The sequence below is a fragment of the Phascolarctos cinereus genome, unplaced genomic scaffold, assembly GCF_003287225.1.
Source record: "Phascolarctos cinereus isolate Bilbo 61053 unplaced genomic scaffold, phaCin_HiC Scaffold_4;HRSCAF=312, whole genome shotgun sequence".
In the NCBI taxonomy this organism is placed as follows: Eukaryota; Metazoa; Chordata; class Mammalia; order Diprotodontia; family Phascolarctidae; genus Phascolarctos; species Phascolarctos cinereus.
In genome coordinates, this window is record NW_027555847.1 from 259263504 (window position 1) to 259283176 (window position 19673).

General features: G+C 35.3%; 1 protein-coding gene across 2 annotated transcripts in view; it reads right to left on the reverse strand.

Moving 5' to 3' along the window:
* Nucleotides 1–19673, reverse strand: part of CNTNAP4 (contactin associated protein family member 4) — a 582938-nt gene that overhangs the window by 193200 nt on the left and 370065 nt on the right. For both annotated transcript variants that reach the window (XM_020976685.2, XM_020976684.2), the window contains exons 5-8: nucleotides 16032–16235; nucleotides 14525–14709; nucleotides 13200–13343; nucleotides 4141–4402 (exon numbers count right to left, since the gene is read on the reverse strand). In XM_020976685.2, the coding sequence (XP_020832344.1) occupies nucleotides 4141–4402; nucleotides 13200–13343; nucleotides 14525–14709; nucleotides 16032–16235 (795 nt within the window). The remainder of the gene's footprint in view (nucleotides 1–4140; nucleotides 4403–13199; nucleotides 13344–14524; nucleotides 14710–16031; nucleotides 16236–19673) is intronic.

Below are 19673 nucleotides of genomic sequence, written 5' to 3' on the forward strand. Positions count from 1 at the left end.
GAGAGGTAAGAGTTGATGCTGGCAGAATGAGCAGCAGACAGAGACACTGGAACCACCAGCAAAAGCCTGGGAGCAGCAGGCCCAGACCCAGGTCTTAATGGCAGGGGTCAGGAGGCAGCAGATGTATATTTGGCTCCCCCAATGGAAGTGGGCAACAGAGCTGGGCCTAGCAGCAAAAGAGATAGAAGCAAATAGGGAATGGGTCCCAGAGGCAATAGCAGCCTAGTGGCAGAAAAGTGGGCACTGGAATGTTTAGTGGCAAAAGCCAGGCCACTATTGCTTCCTATAATGCAGAATTGAGTAGACTTTCCACATTACAGCCAATAAAATACCAAGTGATCAACGAAACTTTCTAAGAAGGACTTGAACAACAAAAGTGTGGTATTGTTGGGAGGTAGTTTGCTTTCTGGCAACAAGGAGAACATGAAAGTATCTATCTAGTACCCACAGAAGAAGAGGGAAGTTCCTAGGGACCTCTTATAAAATTAATTTTTTGTATCCCTCCTGCCATAGGGCTCCCTGGAAGAAGAATGGGTGGTGATACAAGACAGTTCTCCCCAAACTATGAGGAGGCTCAGTGACCATGCAGGATGTATCATCATCTTTGCTATCTCTGGTGCTGCTCCTTCTTAACAGACCCCCTGGGAATGCAATGATTTCATCACCTACAATATGGACCTCATCATTTAGACCAGGACTCATCCTTCCTGGGATTCTTCAATATTTAGTCATTCCTTTGAGGAGCCATTAAATTGTTAGTTTAGTTTTCATATGGTTCTGTTTCAGTTTTCCTTTCCTTTAATGCTGCCTCTACAAGTCTTCTTGAATACCAGAGGTCAGGGTTGACAAGTATCATCCCTAAAGTAACTTAACTGTCCTCTAGAATAGTAATGTCAGACTTAAACAGAAACATTCCCATTCCCTACGTACTGACTTAGAAAACCACAAATTAACATTATCTATATTGTATGGTGTTTTTATTTATTTTGTTAAACATTTCCCAATTACATTTTAATCTGGTTGAAGCCACTTTGGGGAGTTTTGAAGTCATGAGTTTAAATTAAAAACTCTAGTCTAGAAGATCTTATGGACCTTACCACCAAGTGGTGGAGTATAGTGGGAAGCAATAGTCTTTGCTCTTCCACTATGGAAGTTAGACTAGTTTTTCCTTAAAAGGTAGGGAAACCAAACCTGAGACTTGATTAGCTCAAAGGACATAAGGCTCAGGTTGTTGATGTCACTTCCTGATCCTGTGAGTACAAAAAATCCAGAAGGAACTCCATACATTTTCTTTGTTGTTTGGCTGATAGAAAATAATAGGCAGGTAAGGCAAAGGAATTTTGATTCATTAGAGAAGAAATATAGGTGTCCATAGTGTATATTATTGATAAATACGTTCTTCTGCTAAGGTTAAGTAAACCTTTTGATAACTTTCAAATGACCTATAAATGTTTTACTCCTTTTGAATATCAAACATAAATGACCAGAGAAATGGCGTGAGTCAAGACCAGACCAGAACACCTGGCTAAAAAGAAAATCTTTATCACATTAAAATTGGATACCTTGACACAGGAATATTTAGTGGGAAAAGCAGAAAGAATTCTAATCATACTAAGGTATGAAAACACTTTATATTATGTACTCTACAGTCTCTGAAATATGACTAAAAGAGTAAGTACTGTGGATTTTTAGTACGGATTTACTATACACTTTATTACTATTGATGCTACTTGATATTCGATAGTTTTGAAATCTGTAATATTTGTAAATTTGTAAAATTTTACAATTTTGAAATCTAAAGGTGGTCAAAAAATGGGGGGGCAAAAGCATTCTGTGGAACGACAGCAGATTGTATTTTAAAATTTGATATACTATTTTCAAAATTACTTAGAATTACATTTCACAAAGCTACGTTCTTCATTAGGAAATTTAGACTAGGTGGTTTATACATTTATTGAAATAATAACTCAGTTCAGGTTCAGCACTCAAAGCAGTTCAACTTTGGTTCCTTGGGTTTAATATGTATGTGTGTGTGTGTGTGTGTGTGTGTGTGTGTGTGTGTGTGTGTAGGTATGTATATGTATATATGGATTTTAAATGAAGAGTAAATTGCTAATTTCCATTTCTATCAGAAAAAGAAAAAAAGAGTAAGCTAGCCTTCATCATTAGAAGTATTTTGCTTATTGTGGAGAAGTAGCTCTTTTTTTTTTTCAAAAAAAATAATGACAATGAATTCTGACCACTGGTCAGAATTAATATTCTCTGGTCAAAATAATAGTCTCTGATTTAATTATTAAATGTTGTACATGTGAATCCTAAGTCAAAAGTCTTTGCTTGTAAGATAATAAACCTGTCCAATCATACTCAATTTAATTAGTCAATTGATAAATATGTTCTTCTGCTAAGGTTAAGTAAACCTTTTGATAACTTTCAAATGACCTATAAATGTTTTACTCCTTTTGAATATCAAACATAAATGACCAGAGAAATGGCGTGAGTCAAGATCAGACCAGAACACCTGGCTAAAAAGAAAATCTTTATTATTAAATTATATGGTATCAGTGATAATTTCTGCACTTAAACATGATTATTATGACTTCCAAGTCACTGGGGAGTGTTTTGTATATTCTTATGCTTTTCAGTTAATCGGTCAAAGACACATGTCAATAAACTGTTTAAAAATGACAGTACCTTCCCTGGGCCTGTTAGAGTGACATTGCACCAAAGCAATTTCATTAACATGTTTATAATTGGGCTGTGATTGAAACTGCTATTGAAGAAGTCAAATACATCACAATAAGCTGTACATCAATGACATACTTGCTATGAAATTAACATTTTCAAATGATGATCTCAGGAAACCTATTAACAATTAAAATGAAATTGCTTTGATTTATTCCTTTTTCAGACACACTTATGCAAATTTCTCACAGCATTAACATGCCATAAGTAGGTATGACATAGTAGTTGTCACTAAAATTGAATGCAATATTCATATTTTTAAATTGAACTTTTAACCTTCAGTATTAGAAAAGGAGAAACATTGCAATAAGGAAAGAAAAGGTGAGAGTCAAAGTTTGTATTCTTATTTTTTCTTTGTGCTTTTGTTCCACTCATTTTTTATTGTCTTTTTTAGTTCAGAAATTTTACCTTTTTGAGTAAAAGGCCATTACAATATTTATTCAGCAAACAGCAGGGATGTGACCTTCAAAACGCATTGTAAATATAAATTTAAAATTAAAGTAGTCATTAACTTTATAGCGACTTCTACTATACTATCTTTACTACTTGGATATCATTCCAAATGTGTGAGGGCCTGGTAATCATTCCTCGTCATGAACAGTAATAGTATTTTAAGGGCTGGGGGAATAAAAGCACACACTCACTCAATGAACTGACCAAAATTGAATATCAATGCCAGACTCTACCATTGGTATAAGAAGTTATTTAAAAGTCAAAACACATAAAATATGTGGGTTTTTTGTTCTGCTCTGTTCTACCCACATTCTCTTCTATCCAGCAGCATTTAACATCGAGAATGATGAAAGCTGGTAGGGAATTGATGACAGAGAATGCTTCATTTTCTCTTTGTATTCCCAATGCCAAAAAAACTGCAATGACTTGCAATTCATATTTGTTGAACTGACTGTCTGAACTGGATATTAAATGATCAATATTTATTAAATGCCTAATGTGTGCCTGGCATGCAGAGTTTTAGTCCTGTGCACATAAAGAAGTTATCCCTATTCTTTTCCTACCACCACTGTGAATATAATGAATCCTGAAATGTAGAAACAGAGATGATAATAACTAGAAAGATTAGAATATTGCCTTGCAGGGCCCTTCTAACTGAATCTATGATCCTATAATCCATTCTTAAAGATCTTGTTAAGAAAATGCTAGAGAATCAAAATGGCAAATTTTCTGTTTTGAAAAGATAAAGTTACTTTGTGTATTTTATTAATACAAAGATTCTTTCATGGATTAAATCATAAATTTGTTAACCCAGTTAGTATTTATTGAGTTCCTATTAAGATCAAGAAAATCGGCTAGGCCTTTCTGGAGATACAAAAGTGATATAACTATTATAAATAAAAGCCGAGTAATCTAGCACAAAAATATTTAAAATATGTTTATTACCTGCTGTTATGTCACTCTGTTGTTTTCCTAGTTTGAAGAGCTTCAGTCTAATTTTTCCATCATGAAGATAGAGGAGGAGACCTCCCGAATGTTGATGAAAGTTACTGGACAGCAAAAGTCCCATTTCGTTCCAAGTGCGAAATTGAAAACTCACAGATATCTCATCCTGCCCAGAGGAGCCACGTAGCAATAGGTAGCTGCCAGAGCCCAAAAAAGTGACTGGAACTGTTTGTGGTTGCGAACAAGAAAATGACACATTTCCCTAAGGACACAATAAAGGAATACAGTAGTAAGATGCCATGATGGCATTTTGTTTTAGTAATACATTTTTAATATAAATGTTTAATTGATGCTTTAAAAAAATATCATCAGGGCAGCTAGGTGGCACATTGGATAGAGCTCCGGCCTTGGAGTCAGGAGGATGTAAGTTGAAAACTGGCCTCAGACACTTTATATTTACTAGCTGTGTGATCCTGGGTAAGTCACTTAACCCCAATTGCCTCACAAAACAAAAAACAAAAAAACCTCAGAAAAATATTGTCATCATTTCTCAAAGGCAGTTCCTTCTCCTCAACTTGCTGCCCCTCCCTCAACTCTGACAAATGGAAGTCTTTCTTTTAATAAAGACATATACAGTTAAACAAACAAATTGACCCACTGGCCACGACTGACAATACATTCCTAATTTTGCACAGATTCATAGAGGCCTTTGTGGCTGGTATTAACTCTTACGTAGAGAGAATCAACATAGATTCCTGACATGAACATTAAGGTATTCTACTAAATTATGATAGCATAGTTAAATTTCCTTATCATCCTAATCTGTGCTAACTATTCTAGGCAGCGATATTTTGCCATTTTCCATATGAAGTCATGACTTTCTAATTTCTCAGCCTTAGCTAAGGCTATTACATTTCAATTACCAAGCCAAAGTAACTACAGTGTTTACATATATATATATATATGCATATATATATATATATGTGTGTGTGTGTGTGTATATATCTCTGCAGATATATCACATATACACACATTTACATGCACATACATTTCTGTGTACATATGTACGTAGTAATATAAAACATATAAAATGGATATTGAGCTTATATTATTTATGTATACAAATGTGCATGTATATATCATGCATGTGTATATGTATATGCATATGCATATACATTGTATATAGGTGCTTGTATCTGTATTGCATGTGTGTATGCATGCATGTATACATACATGTATATTGCATGACCCATATTTAGCTCAGGATCTGTTTTCAGTATATCTGTTGATCCATAGCAAAATGCCCTTTACATCTTCATTAAATGACTTTCTGAAGTTTAACGAGTCAATCTTATCTTCAAACCATTTTAACAGTACCAGAATAGCTCTCTGTTATAAAGAAAATATGACCATATCTCCCCATTCCTTTTTTTTTTTTTTTGGTGAGGCAATCAGGGTTAAGTGACTTGCCCAGGGTTACACAGCTGTTAAGTGTCAAGTGTCTGAGGTCACATTTGAACTCAGGTCCTCCTGATTCCAAGGACAGAGTTCTATTCACTGCACCACCTAGCTGCCCCTCTCCTCATTCTTAAACAAACAAAAGCAGTCATTTGATTCTACCAAAGGATTACCAAGGAAATAAATTAGATTGAAATAAAGATACATTTTTTCTACAATTTCATGTTTATTATCCCCTTGCAATCTATACACAGATACCACTAATGTTCATATTCTCTATATCTCTCTGTGTCCCCAACCCCACCCCCATGTCTCTGCCTGGCTGCCTTCAGGAATCAGTTCACCTTCAATAGGAGGCCTTTGCAAGTTTCTCTCCCTTTTCATCTCTCCCATCCCAGCTGCTAATTCCCTTACTTCTTTTTTTTTAAAATAATATTTTATTTTTCTCCAATTCACATGTTGACAATTTTTTTAACATTTGTTTTATGTTTTTTAAGTTTTGAGTTCCAAATTCTATACTTCTCCCCCTTCCTCCATCCCCTGCCTTATGACAGTATATCACCATGAATTCTGTATAAGGTGTATGTATCTCCTTATTTACATGTTGTAAATAGGGAAGACCCCATTAGAATGTGAGCTCCTTAAGGGACAGTACTATTTTTGTCTTTCTTTTAATCCTCAGAGTTTAGTTTACTGTCTTACACATATTGCAATTCTTGATAAACACTTGTTGACTGATTTTTTTCCCCTCCTAAATTGAAGATTAAAAAAGTCTTTGGGAAATGTGAATAGTCCAAAAATTGATATGTTTTGTAAATTTAGCTTTTTCTATATAGTGTCCCCTCCAACATTCCTTTTAAATATGTAATAAAGTTATCATGTAAGTGTCTTTTTTTCTTCTCTCCCCCCTCCCCAACCTTAGAGATGGTTACCATTAGACACAAATAGGTATGCATGTGTAAAATTATTCTATACATATTTCTATTTATCAGTTCTTTCTCAGGATGCCTATAGCATCTCTCTTCATTGTCCTTTATAGTTAATCTGGATATTCATGATAGTAATGCTCTAAATCATTATTTTTTAAGGAATACAAATTAAAAATAACCTTGAGATACCATTTTACACCTACCAAATGTTGGGGAGATGTAGAAAAATTGGGACACTAATTCATGTTGGTTGAATTGTGAACTGATCCAAAAATCTGAAATTATGCCCAAAGAGTTATTAAACTGCCTATACCTTTTGACCCAGGAATAACCCTATTATATAGTTTTTTTGAACAGGATATACCTGTATACACACATACATAGTAACAGAGCGTTTTTATTTGGAGTAGGAGCTGCAATCATTACAAACAGTGCGTTGTATTAAAAAGTACTGTAATTGAAATTAGGCCTGTGCTTTTAATTCCTAGTTTACATCCTTTCAAGCCATGTGACTATGGGCATCACTTTACCTTTCTGAGACTCAGTCTCTTCATCAGTGAAATGGAAATAATATTTTCATTAACTCATAGGACAAATTTTTTCCAATTTAAAGCACTTTATAAATGTGTATTATTTAAAGCAAGTTTCATTCATTTCTATTTAAAACCGTGAGACAAAGTGAAGCAACTTTTCCAATATGTGAATCTAAATGACTGAGCACAAAGCAGAATCATGTAGTCTCTAAGCCAAGGGTACAGTATATGGGGTGAAGGATGAGGGTTTCGGGCAATCTTATGGTATCATATATTAGGAAGGGTATATTGTTGCTTTTGTTTAGTTGTTTCAGTTATGTCTGACTCTTCGAGACACCATTTGGGATTTTCTTAGCAAAGATACGGGCATGGTTTGCCATTTCCTTCTCCAGCTCATTTTACAGATGAGGAAATCAAAGCAAATAAGGTGAAGTCACATAGCTGTAAGTGTCTGAGGCTGGACTTGAAATGAGGGAGGTAAGACTTTCTGAGTCCAAGCCCAGAATTCTATTCATTGAGCCACCTAGCTGCCCCAGGAAGGAGATATAAGGGTAAACAAACAAGCTGAGGTTACAGAAATAGGGCGCAAAGATACAAATGCTAAACACAGATCAAACACACTGATAGTCCTAGTGAGTGCCATGCTCGTCCTGCTTGTCCCCTATTTCACCTCATAATTGTGGCTGGAGCAAACTATATGGAGGACCTTTCAGAGCTAAGGAAGCAAAAAGCCTCCAAAAATGATGTTTTTATATGTCGCTGGGACTGTCAGGTGCCACACAGCTGGCATAAAGCCTTCTGGTAAGCTTGAAACAAATATTTTTGCTCTAACTGCCAGTAATCAGGATCTGCCAGTCAACTGTAAAACCTGCGCCTTAAATATTAAATGCACCAGAGGCTAGGACTTGAGTACCATAGGGTTTGCCCCACCTCCTCCCCCCCAGCCTTGCCCTGTGTATAGGCCTGGTCCTACCCTGCTACAGAGGAAAGGTCTCTACCTGGGCTTTTGACAAGACTCTCTTTTCCCCTCCAATGAAAGTAAATTTACACTGTTATAGGGCAAAGTCAAGCACTGTTCTAACAACTAGGGATACAAAGAAATGGAAAAAGCAGAAATAGCTCTCAAGGAACTCATGCAAAGCACTATGTATAAGCAAGACATATCCAGGATAACTTGAGAAGGTAGTAGTCTCAGACAGAAGGCACTAAGATTGAGAAGGACTAGGAGACATGTATTGCATGAAAGCTGAAATTTGCACAAAGCCAGAGAGAGAAGCCAGGAGGCAGAGAGAAGAGAGAGAGCATTGCAGGGATGGGAGATAAGGGTGAACACCTGGAGAGATGGAATGGCTGTGGGAGCAAAATATGTGGAGCAGAGAAAGACGTTAGAAGACTGAAAAGTTAGGAAGAGAGGAGGTTATGAAAGCCTTTAAAAGCTAGATGATCTTATATTTGACACGGGAAGCAACAGGGAGTCACTGAAAGTGATGAGACTATCAATACCTAAGCTTTGTAATGAACCACACTGGTAGAAAAATTTGATAAAAGCATAATCAAGGATATAATGAAAAAAAACTTCCTTATAACTTAATAGTTAATATACTGACATTTTTCCTATTCAGTTGTGATCAGTCATGACTGTACCACAGAGTAGTGAGGAGACCTTTAAATTATTGGAAACAAATAACATTCAAATACACACATCTGCATTAATTCAACAAGCATTAAGCAACTACAGCATGAAATATATTGTGCTAGGTATTGGAGATGTAAAGACAGAAAATGAGTTTCTCCTTTTTTATAAATTTACATTCTAATGGGAGGAGTAAGAATGTAAAGTGAAAGTCCTGGGTGGGGGGTGGGGAAGATAATGACATATTACCACTCGACTCACAGTGGAGTGCCAAGGGATTCCTAGGATAGAGCATTGTGTACATGCCAGGCACAGTTAGTTTCTGTTGTGTTTCGTTTAAATATTTTTCTGTATCACAAGGAGGTTCAAGCTGAAGACAAGGGGAGGAGCAGATTAAAATGACTGTGAGGTATACACAAAAGAAAAAAAAATCAATAAAAATTTTTTTTAAAGGGAGAGAGAAAACTGTGGTCTTCAAGAAAGGCCTTGTAAAGGAGATGATGAGCCTTAAAGTGAAAGTGAAGATTCAGAGGGGCAGAGGTGAGAAGGCAGTAGATGTCAGACATAAGGGGAAGATAACTTGTGCAAATAAATAAAAATTGGACATGGAATGTCTTTTTGAAAGAGCAGCAAGTAGAGCAGTTTGATTAGAACGGAGTACGTATTTGTATGTATAATGCAGAATAACTTCAATTTTGCTTTGGCAGTCCGAATAAATATATCTAATTTTCATAATGAAATGAATTTAGATGTGTATTCTCCAGAAGAATACAAATTGGCATTAGAATTTCTTTTGGAATGGTTAAAAAGCAATATATTTTAATACTGTTGAATATTAAAGTAATTTATAAATTTAAAGCCGAATCTCTGCTTTTCATGACTCTACTAACTGAAACTTCATATAACAGATAGTGAAAAAGCCACTATAGGTTTAAATTTTAGAGCAAGAAGAGATCTTAGAAATCATTTAATCCAAGTCACTTAATTGGCAGGTGAAGAAACTGAAGCCTAAGAAGGCCATATGATTTGCCTAAGGTAGCACAGTGAGTTAGCAACAAAACTCACGTAGAGCCAAAATCTTCTGACTCTGAGCCTGCAATTCTCAGGCTGCACTACTACTGCACTCCTCTTCCAGAATTTGATATTAAAGTACTATATTTTAGGCCAGCCAATATTACTACTTTGGGAAAATGTGTAGACATAACAGTTTAATAATTCCTAATTGATATTAATTTATTGGCAACTACCATACCAAATTGATAAGTTTGTTCATTTTAATCAATGAATGATACTTGGTTACTCTCTGGAAAACTGGGATTATTCTCTGTTTGGGTGATTAAAGCCTAAATAAAGAATTAGGAAAATTATACAGGCAGAAAAACTGGACTACTGGGAGCAATAACAAGGAAATCCAAGAAAAATGTAGCCTATGACATAAAAGAAAATTTAAATCTCTTTTTATTTCCTTTTTCTGTGGAAATGAAGAACCTGTCTCATAAACTACTGTAACCTGGCTTGAGCTAGTTTCTTCCCTTTACCCTCTCAAGTTGTTACCATGGAAACTTAATCAGCCAGCTAGGTCACTACCAAAAGTCCAGAAAGATGCTACAAAGAGTTCCCCAGGTTCCAGGGGGTTTTCATCTAGACTCAAGACTTATTTGAGTCTTTTTATTCCCCTAAAGCCACAGGGGAAAACAGAGAAAATTGCTGGTTGAGTGTAAGACACCTAGACAATGCACTCTATTTATCACAGCATCTTGGAACTGGAAAGAGACTTCAAATTCTACCTATTCAACTCCATACCAGAACAAGAATCCCCAGTAAAACATATCTTATAAGTGGCCATCCAGTCTTTGCTTGAAGATTTCAAGAAAAGAATAGTTTTAATTCCATCTAACTATGCTATCATTTGTCACACATCTCTACATTTTGTCACCAACAATAGTAATGAGAGACTTTGCAAAATGCTTTGCTAAAATCTAGGGAAATTGGACTTTTGGTTATGATAATGAAATGAATGTTTGCAGAGAAACCATGCTCTCCTGCATAAACACCAGAAAATACCTGAAAATGATGCCAGAAAAACCTATGACACAGAAAATTGAAAAGTAATGACACAAGATGATCAGTGTGAATCTAGTAGAACTAGAGAGAAGAACAACAACATAGAAACTAGTGCAAAATCAGGTAAGTGGACCAGAAGCTAGCAAAATTATGGAGAGGAATTGCGCTAGGTCAGCCACTTCAAGTTTCTGAAAATGAGCCTAAAGGTAGTCAGAGTCATCCATCACATTGACAGAGGAAGAAGGTTGAGGTCTGGAGGAATCTTAAGACTGCAAAAGCTCCAATAATCATCAACATGAAGCCATATCCAGAAAGTCAGAACACAGGTGGAAGCAGCATAAGCCCTAAATCACAACACAGAAAGAGAAGACATGGCCACATGCTTCTGGGAGCCACAGAAGTTGACAGGACCACCTCAGTTCCTGAGAACTAGAGACAAAGGTTGCCATGCTTGAGAAAAGTCATATGCCGCTGGGGCAAGTCAAAGTTATAACAAGAGATTGAACCAACTCCCACTTTAGGATCATGTCAGGAGAAGGAGAAACTCTAGGTATAGAATCAGGAGACTGAGATAGAAACTAGAGAGTGAGGTAGAGGGTGGGGTCTAATACCAATCACTCAATCAGTACTGGGAATAGTAATGACATTCAGACTACAGAGGGAGAAAGGACCAATATACACCCACTTTATCTAAGAGGGAATTATTCTGAATACACAATCTCAAACTAAGAAATGAGGGTGAAAATATAGAGGAATAGAAAAGAGAAGAAAATATTGAATGGAATAAAGAAATAATATTAGTTAAGTCAAGAGGCAAATACAGGAGAAGAGTAGCCCCACAATAACTACAAGCATAGCTTCAAAGAAAGAAAAATGTCTTGGCCACAATAACTAAAGATATGTTTGAAATAAGATTTTAAAAAGTGAAATTAGAAATGCAATAAGAGCTTGGGGGGCACTCCAGACTGAATGGTATTTCACATTTTGTTCAGTGGGTGAGACTGATGCTTTTAGCCAATCAATCAATTTCTTTCTTAATCTAATGAAAGATGTATACCTCAATAAAGATATCACAGTATATAAATCATGTTATTTACATATTTGAAACTTTATTCTTTGTGCAGATTGATTGATTGGGGTTGGAAAGGTATGCCATTCATGTATTATCCTCTCAACTGACTGTAATTATTTTCTGATTCATTATTGCTTAGCCTTTCTTTCTACTTGGGAATAAATTTACCTGTTTCACACCTGATTACAGGTTACATTCTGAGAGCCTTTTTATTTCTTCCCCTTTGCTGGGAAGAATCCTTTAAACTAGAACAAAACTGAATTGTTCCTCAGAAATATGAGGTTGGATTAAAATTGCAAGTACTTGCACCTGGTTTCTTTGAGGAGACAGGCAACCCCAGAGCACGCAATACTAGGGCAAACCACGAATGTAAATAACAAGTGGAATTAACAAAGGTCACCAGCCTTTGTGGCTTCATCCTAGCATCCAGGCATCCTTCATCCTGGATATTTGTTGTGCTAGAGAGGTCATTGCAAAACTTTCCTAGTACTTTATAATTTCTAGAAGTAAGATTCTTAGTCATTTGTTTTTTCTTTTGAATAGCTCCCATTGAAAATGGCTATCGCATGGCTTTTTAGTGTCTTTACATCTAGAATTATCACTGTCAACTCTTTGTCACAATTTTTCACTTTGTCATCACCTTGACAGTCACAACAACTTCATTTGTCTTGTATTGCCAACCTTTGACCTTGCCTTACCTACTCATTTTAATTATGTTCTTTTACCAACTTCTTTTTCTTCTTTGAGTCCTATCACCACTTTCTCTCAAGCTCCTACTCTCATCATAAGTTCATCTGTTTCTTCTTTCCCTTCTGCTCCAATTCATTCTCCTCATTTCATTCATCTTAAGTACTACTAGAGCACAAGTCCTTCCCACTGTCCTCCTCCAATTTATCAAGATCTCTCATATTTCCCCTCCATAAGTTCTTCATAGTTATTCAAATACTCCAAATCTTTATAATTACTTCCCATTCTTTTTTCTTTCTTTCTTTCTTTTTTTTAGTGAGGCAACTGGGGCTAAGTGACTTGCCCAGAGTCACACAGCTAGTGAATGTTATGTGTCTGAGGCTGGATTTGAACTCAGGTCCTCCTGAATCCAGGTCCAGTGCTCTATCCACTGTGCCACCTAGCTGCCCCTCCATTCTTCTTTAGTTCAATTACTTCCTTTGCTCCACACCCACAACTTCCTAGTGAAGCTGGAAATACAACATTATTAGATCAAATGGGTAAGATAACAGTAACCATCTTATATAACAAAAAATAAGGTTTCTTTCTTTTCTCTCATTTCCATTTATCTCCCTGACTCTTTTCTTACCTCCCTCTTGGTATCCCCTTTCCCCCTCCTACCTTCCAGTCTTTGAATTTCTTACCATGATGTAGATCTGAGGTTTCTGTCTCTTGGCCAAATTAATAATATTAACTCCATTACAATACAGATTTTCAAAACAGCCATGGAAATTCCTATGGGAAAATGATACTGATTTTCCAGCTGCTAGAGTCCCTCCAAAGCTGAGCTTAGAAAGAAAACAGACATCAATAAAACCATTTAATAATTTTTCTGACAACTCATTTGCTACATAGACAATAAACATCTCAAATACAGTCAACAAGAATCACGGATTGTCCAGATTTCCATTATTTTGCTTTATGACCTTTCACTGTTGTCTGATGTGCTCATATCAAACAAAGGTTAAGTATGACAATTACAGGACAGATTCATAGGCCTACCAAATGTATGTATGTAAGAATTCCTTTAATAGCATATATTTTAGGGGCCAATATAACCCCAGTTTTAAGACTTTTTAGTATGATACCAGGCTTTTACTGGATGCAGTTACTTGGTAGGTAATGGGTTGGGGGTTGGTGTTGCTCATCATATATCAGGATAATAATAAACCTTATCAGGACAGAGTTATGATGTATCTACATTTCAGTCTGTGTGTAAAATTGTAGGCTGTTGCCCTTTGCCAATCCATTGATAAATTAGTTCTATTTGACTGTGGTAAATCCGACACAGGGCTAAAATGTTCATTTCATTTTATTTGTCAAGGCCATTTCATGCCTCATGAACAATAGGACTTATATTTCTGGTTTCCATAAAGATGAGCAGCAAAGGATTGGATGGAGAAGATATTATGTTTTGGTGCAATTTAACCACCTTTAAACAGGCGGGCTTGAAAATGTTCTCAGCCCTTTAAAAAAATCTAAGAAGCTGTATATTGATCATATACTTATTTTTCTTTCTTTATCTTATCAAATGATGTAATTGGGATATGCAACTGAATTCTATGAGTTCTCACAGGTGACTTTATATTATCAGGAGTTCACTAAAACATGATGAAATTCCTCATGTTCGATTTAATGCTACTGAGATTTCCAAAAGCAAATAGTTTTTTTAAATGTTTTTTTCAATATTGGTTTCTCATCATTTGTGAGATATTTTCTGAAAATGAAATTTTGTCATTGCATGCTTGGATAAAAAGATTATCTATAATAATAAAGTGTCACAATGTTAGGCAGTAGGAGCCACAATATAATAAAAACACATTCTTATTACTTATTCAATCTAAATAGAAATTTCAGCAAAAATTCTAGTTACAGTGAAAGGATAATGCCATAAAATCTTATTTCCCTTTGCTTGTTGAATTGAATTTAAATCATAAAGTCTTTATTAAATGAAAGGTAATTTTCACACCTCATAATTTAAGTCCAAGTAATTGAATTCTCCCTTTGCATGAAAATGTTGAGTGTGTTTATCTACAGTAAAGTTTACTTGTTTGTTAAAGTGCTCAATAAGGACAGAATGCCAGTGCTGATCATCCAAGAGGCTGCCCGTAGTGATGTTAATGAGGCTGTTAGTAGAATGCGGTTTAGTGTCACCTTAAGAGAGAGGGGGAAAAAAACAAAAGAAAAAAACTCAGCTCCACTTAAAAATTACAGTTTCCATGTTGTGATTCAGTGTTGATCATGGTGATTACAATTCCTTTATTTTTCCCCAGCTTAAATATTGGTCAACTTAGCTTAAATAAGTATTAAATATGGTAGCTTTTAAACTGTGCTATTATTATCTTGTTAGGTCTTTTCCTATGTATTCTTGATATTTAAGAAAAATTTAGACTGATAGATCTTAAGTATAAGGACTAGCAGCCTTCATTTTGCTACTCAACAAAGAAACTAGTGGGAAGATTCAATTCCCCTAAATTATCCAGCCAAAGTTAGACCCATAGCAGCCCTATTCCCTCCAGCAGAGAGTTTGAATACCAACTAGTCTCCCATTTCCCCAGGGGCTCCAGTTCAACATGACTTAGCATCAGTTCCCTAACCTTGAATAGCACACCAATTTAGCCTCCCCCTTTTCTCCCCAAGACACCCGGTTTCACTGGACACAAATAACCGTATAAAATCTCACTGGACTTTATGGAATTTGGTCTTCTCTTCTCCAGGTTCCCCATCAGACTCTCCCTTTCTCCATCATTCTTAATTGACTCTCCATTGTGGTTATTTAGCCTCATTGAAGATTGCTTGCGTTTTACTTCCTCTGTGATGACTTCCTTCGCTGTGCTTTCTGTTGTACCATTCTACCCTTCCTTGTACTATATCCTAGAATCCTAAACCTTGGTCAAACTACGTTAAGACATTATATTATATTTTTTAAAGTTTTAGGACTATCTACTCTTTAGCTTATGTATTACAACAAAATTATATGGATATGTTGTCATGAGAACAGAAAATCATCTATTTATTTCCCACTATCAGACTAATTTCAAGTAAAAACATGAGTAGAATACATACATAAATTTAGGCACGTGACACAAATGGTAAAAATTTTTAACTTGTTAAAAGAATAGATGCAAAGGTATTTAGCAATATACATGCATAGAGTGGCATCCAGGTATGTTGACACACTCAGGCACATTGCATGCCTATCATTTTTAACACAAGTAACATCTTTTGAACCAGACAAGGGATGGGGAACCTGTGGCACTGAGGCCACATGTGGCCCTCTAGGTCCTTAAGTGCAGCCCTTTGACTGAATCCAAACTTCACAGAACAAGTCCCCTTAATAAAAGGATTTATTCTGTAAAACTTGGATTCAATCAAAAAGCCACATCCAAGGACCTAGAAGTCCACATGTAGCGTCAAGGTCTCAGCTTTCCCATCCCTGAACCATAAGATAATGTACTTTTTTTCAATGTTTTTACCTGAATTAATGAATAAGAAGAGTTTTCCTTTTATTAATTCCAGCATGATAAAATTGCCATTTTGTCCTTTTCTGTGGAGCAGAATCCCATCACTTTCCATTGTTTTAAATTTAAAAGAAATGACATCTTTTAAGGGACTTAAGGATTTTTCATCAAATCTGTAGAGCAGGAAACTTTTTCCATCAAAATCTACCACCTCAGATCCTAGAGAAAAAGATATTAAAAGATAACTTTAAATATGAAAGGTTTTTTTTTCTTTAATAAATGTAACCATTTGCATGAAGACATGTGTAGACTCTCCTTACTATAAATCTATATCCTATGTGCTTAGACCTGTAATTTCATTACAGATTATAAATTCTTCTAACAAAGAAGGCTACTTAGGACTAAGTGAATTATATCAAAAAATCAATATAGAAGGTGGATTTTGAATCCATGTCTTCCTAACTCCAAGGCCAATAAATGTTCTAACAAGTATATTGTACCTTCTTTCATGTCTTACGTGTTACAGGTTAGGGTTTGGCAATGCAGAATGGCTGATTCCCTTGGAAGCTCACTGTGAAGAAGCTCTCTCTGATAATATAGGTTAATATCTTTTCTACAACTTACAGTTATAGAGAGTTACTAGCATTGAAAGTTTAAGTAACTTGCCCAAGGATATACTGAGCCAGTATGTGTCAGAAGTTGGACTTGAAACTAGACTGCCCTGGCTTCTAAGCCAGCTTTTTATCTACAATGGGGCATCGTGCCTTTGTCAAACGCGTTATAAGGCAAAAAGAGATCATTGCCTGTCATCTCATTCATCTCCTGACATCAGGGATTGATGAACCTAAATAAATTGAGCAGATGAGTTTATATTATTCTAATGTGATCTATCAAAAACAGATTATCTTTCCCTTTTAAGCCATTTTCCCCACTTTACAAATTATAATAAAATCCATTATCAAAACAATCTTCCTTCAAGTGATCTAAATTTCTCCTGCTATAGTCAGTTTTTTTTTCATTCAGTCAAAGGTGAAAATTTAAAAAAAAAGTTAACAGTCATGATAAAAAATAAAAAGCTCTCATCTATCACAAGATTAAATGAAGTCCTCAAATGTTATGTTCCTCATCTAATGCTAAAAACTAAATTGACAGTGGACATTTTAAATAAATTGTCTATTTTTATATATTCTTTTATGCCGTTCTACCTGCACACAACTCATAGTTCTTTTCCAAAGGAAAACCTATTTTGATTTATGTAAATTGGGCTTTTTCAAGGTCACTTCATCTATATATACATATATGTATTACAAGATGGTTGGGTTTTTTTGTTTGTTCTTTTTGTTTTGTTTTTAAAGACCTACTTTCATTCTTAACATTTGGTACACATGTTGTCATAAAATAGAAGATGTATTTTTTATCTTTTCCATTGGTTTATTAAAAAATACATTGTCTTCATAACCAATAAAAGAACTGTTCTGCCTTAGTAAGGTTACAATTGAGAAACTTCACTATTCTTTCAATTTTTTAAGTTTTTCATCTATTAAGTGTCAAAGTCACATATGTTAAGTTCACCTCAAAAAAGAAAAAAGTTAGACTAATAATGTAAAATAACATCTATAAAATAACTTACAGAATGAATAAGACACAAAGGAACTGCCATGAGCCACAGAAGCTCACAGTGCCTTCACACTTCATAAGAAGAAAAAAGTAACTGCTCTTGAAAGATATGTTTATGAATAAATGGAGCTGTAAGGGAAATCCAATAAAATAGGCACTATTTTCCAAATGTTTAGTGAGCTCTTTTCAGCCAGTAGAAAGTAGTGTCTGTTTACCAACCTCATTTAGCTTGGGGGAAAAAAAAGAGAAGAGAAAAGAACATACCACATCACATGTGTATTAAATGTATTTAATTCAAATGATGCATCATACGTAAAAGGAATCATTCATATTTGCTACCTTCAAAAATCTTAATTTTATACAGTCACCCTTTGAAAATTCTATGGTTTGATTTTTTTCTCTATCTTGTTAATGTCTTTAATACTTAAGAAGTATTCTTTTAAAAGGAATAAATATTATATTTTGCATTAAAATATATTGAACTATTATCCCATTATACAATTGAATAAGTGTTCATAATGGAAATATACCTAGGTAAAATATAAACGTGACATATTTTTATGTTGTCAAATTTGTAGCAATGCAGTGTGTGTATGTATCCCTCAAAACAATGACAATAATGTTTATTTTTGATAAAAACCCTCATAGCAATTAACTATCAATGAAGTTTTCTCTAGAAAATATCTATTACTTTATTCCTTCTGTCTACTGTTTCTTTTTCCTCTTCAATGGTATTACTCTGTAATAGCAATATTCATCTTCTATGGCATCAAGTCTTTTTTATGAAGCACTTTCATCAGGCAAAATGGGGTACTAAAACATAACACAGGTAATTGAGATATGAAGCTATGACTTTTAAAAGATCCTATTTTCTTTAAGAAGGTAGTTATCAATGGCTGACCAATATTTCTAGACTCAATCCCCAATAAGATTGCTATCAGTTGTTTCTGGATGTTTAAACATGTGATAATCATCAGATTTCAAAATATCCAGAAGACAAATTGGAAAACTCGTAAAAAATCACCAATGTATAATATAATACTTGTGATACAATTATGATAGTTCCATAGTTTTCAGGGTGAAAGCATGGAAACTACCTAGAAACAGATGACCCAGGTTTTAATTCCTATATCTGACTGTGCCTGTGGGCCATGGGGCTTTGGGCACTTTATTAAGACTTAGCTAACATACATACATATATACATACATACATACATACATATATATATATATATATATGTATGTATGTATATGTATATGATATTATATATACATATAAATATATAATATGCACAATGTTTGCATTTATAGTATTTACCTAACAGAATTATCATTGATAAAGTGCTACATAAATGGGTCTTCATTTATTTTACTATCAACAATATTCATTCCTTACTTCACTTTTATACTTTGAAGGAAGTGCAGACACTTATTGCATGGATGCAATCCCTACTTGTCTTTTCACATACCAGTTTAATACATAAACCTTCAGGTTGGGGATCTGCAAGTTTTTAGGGTTTCAGACCGCTGGCAAAACTTCCATGGTAAAGTCTGATCACTGTCCTTATTGTCTGAGCTCTATAAGTTCCAGACTTAGGTTTGGGTCTAAACAACAGTAGACCACGGCTGGCCTCAGACCCTATCAGCCAGCTAGAAAACTCTCCTGGTTCAGAGTGACAGAACTGTAGGCTCCCCTTTGTTGTGAAATTCCTGCTCTGTTTATTCATATGCAGGTTTCAGAAAGGCTAGAAGCTGCAACTAATTGTCTGCTCTGCTCCAGGGGAAAGGGAGGTCTGAGCTACAACACTACTACTTGTTTTTTACCCCTTGATGGGTACACAGCCCAGGGCACTGACCACTTTTCACCTTAGCCTGCCACTCCTAGGCACAGATCTTTTTTTCCATGTGCCCTGGATCTGTGACATGAAACTGGGTAGCAAGCAACAGAGCTAATAGTTATCACATATTTTTACACTCTGCACAAGGTCTGTCATGGATCTGGAACATATTTTGCCTTGGTAAACAGCTTCTCTCTGAGAG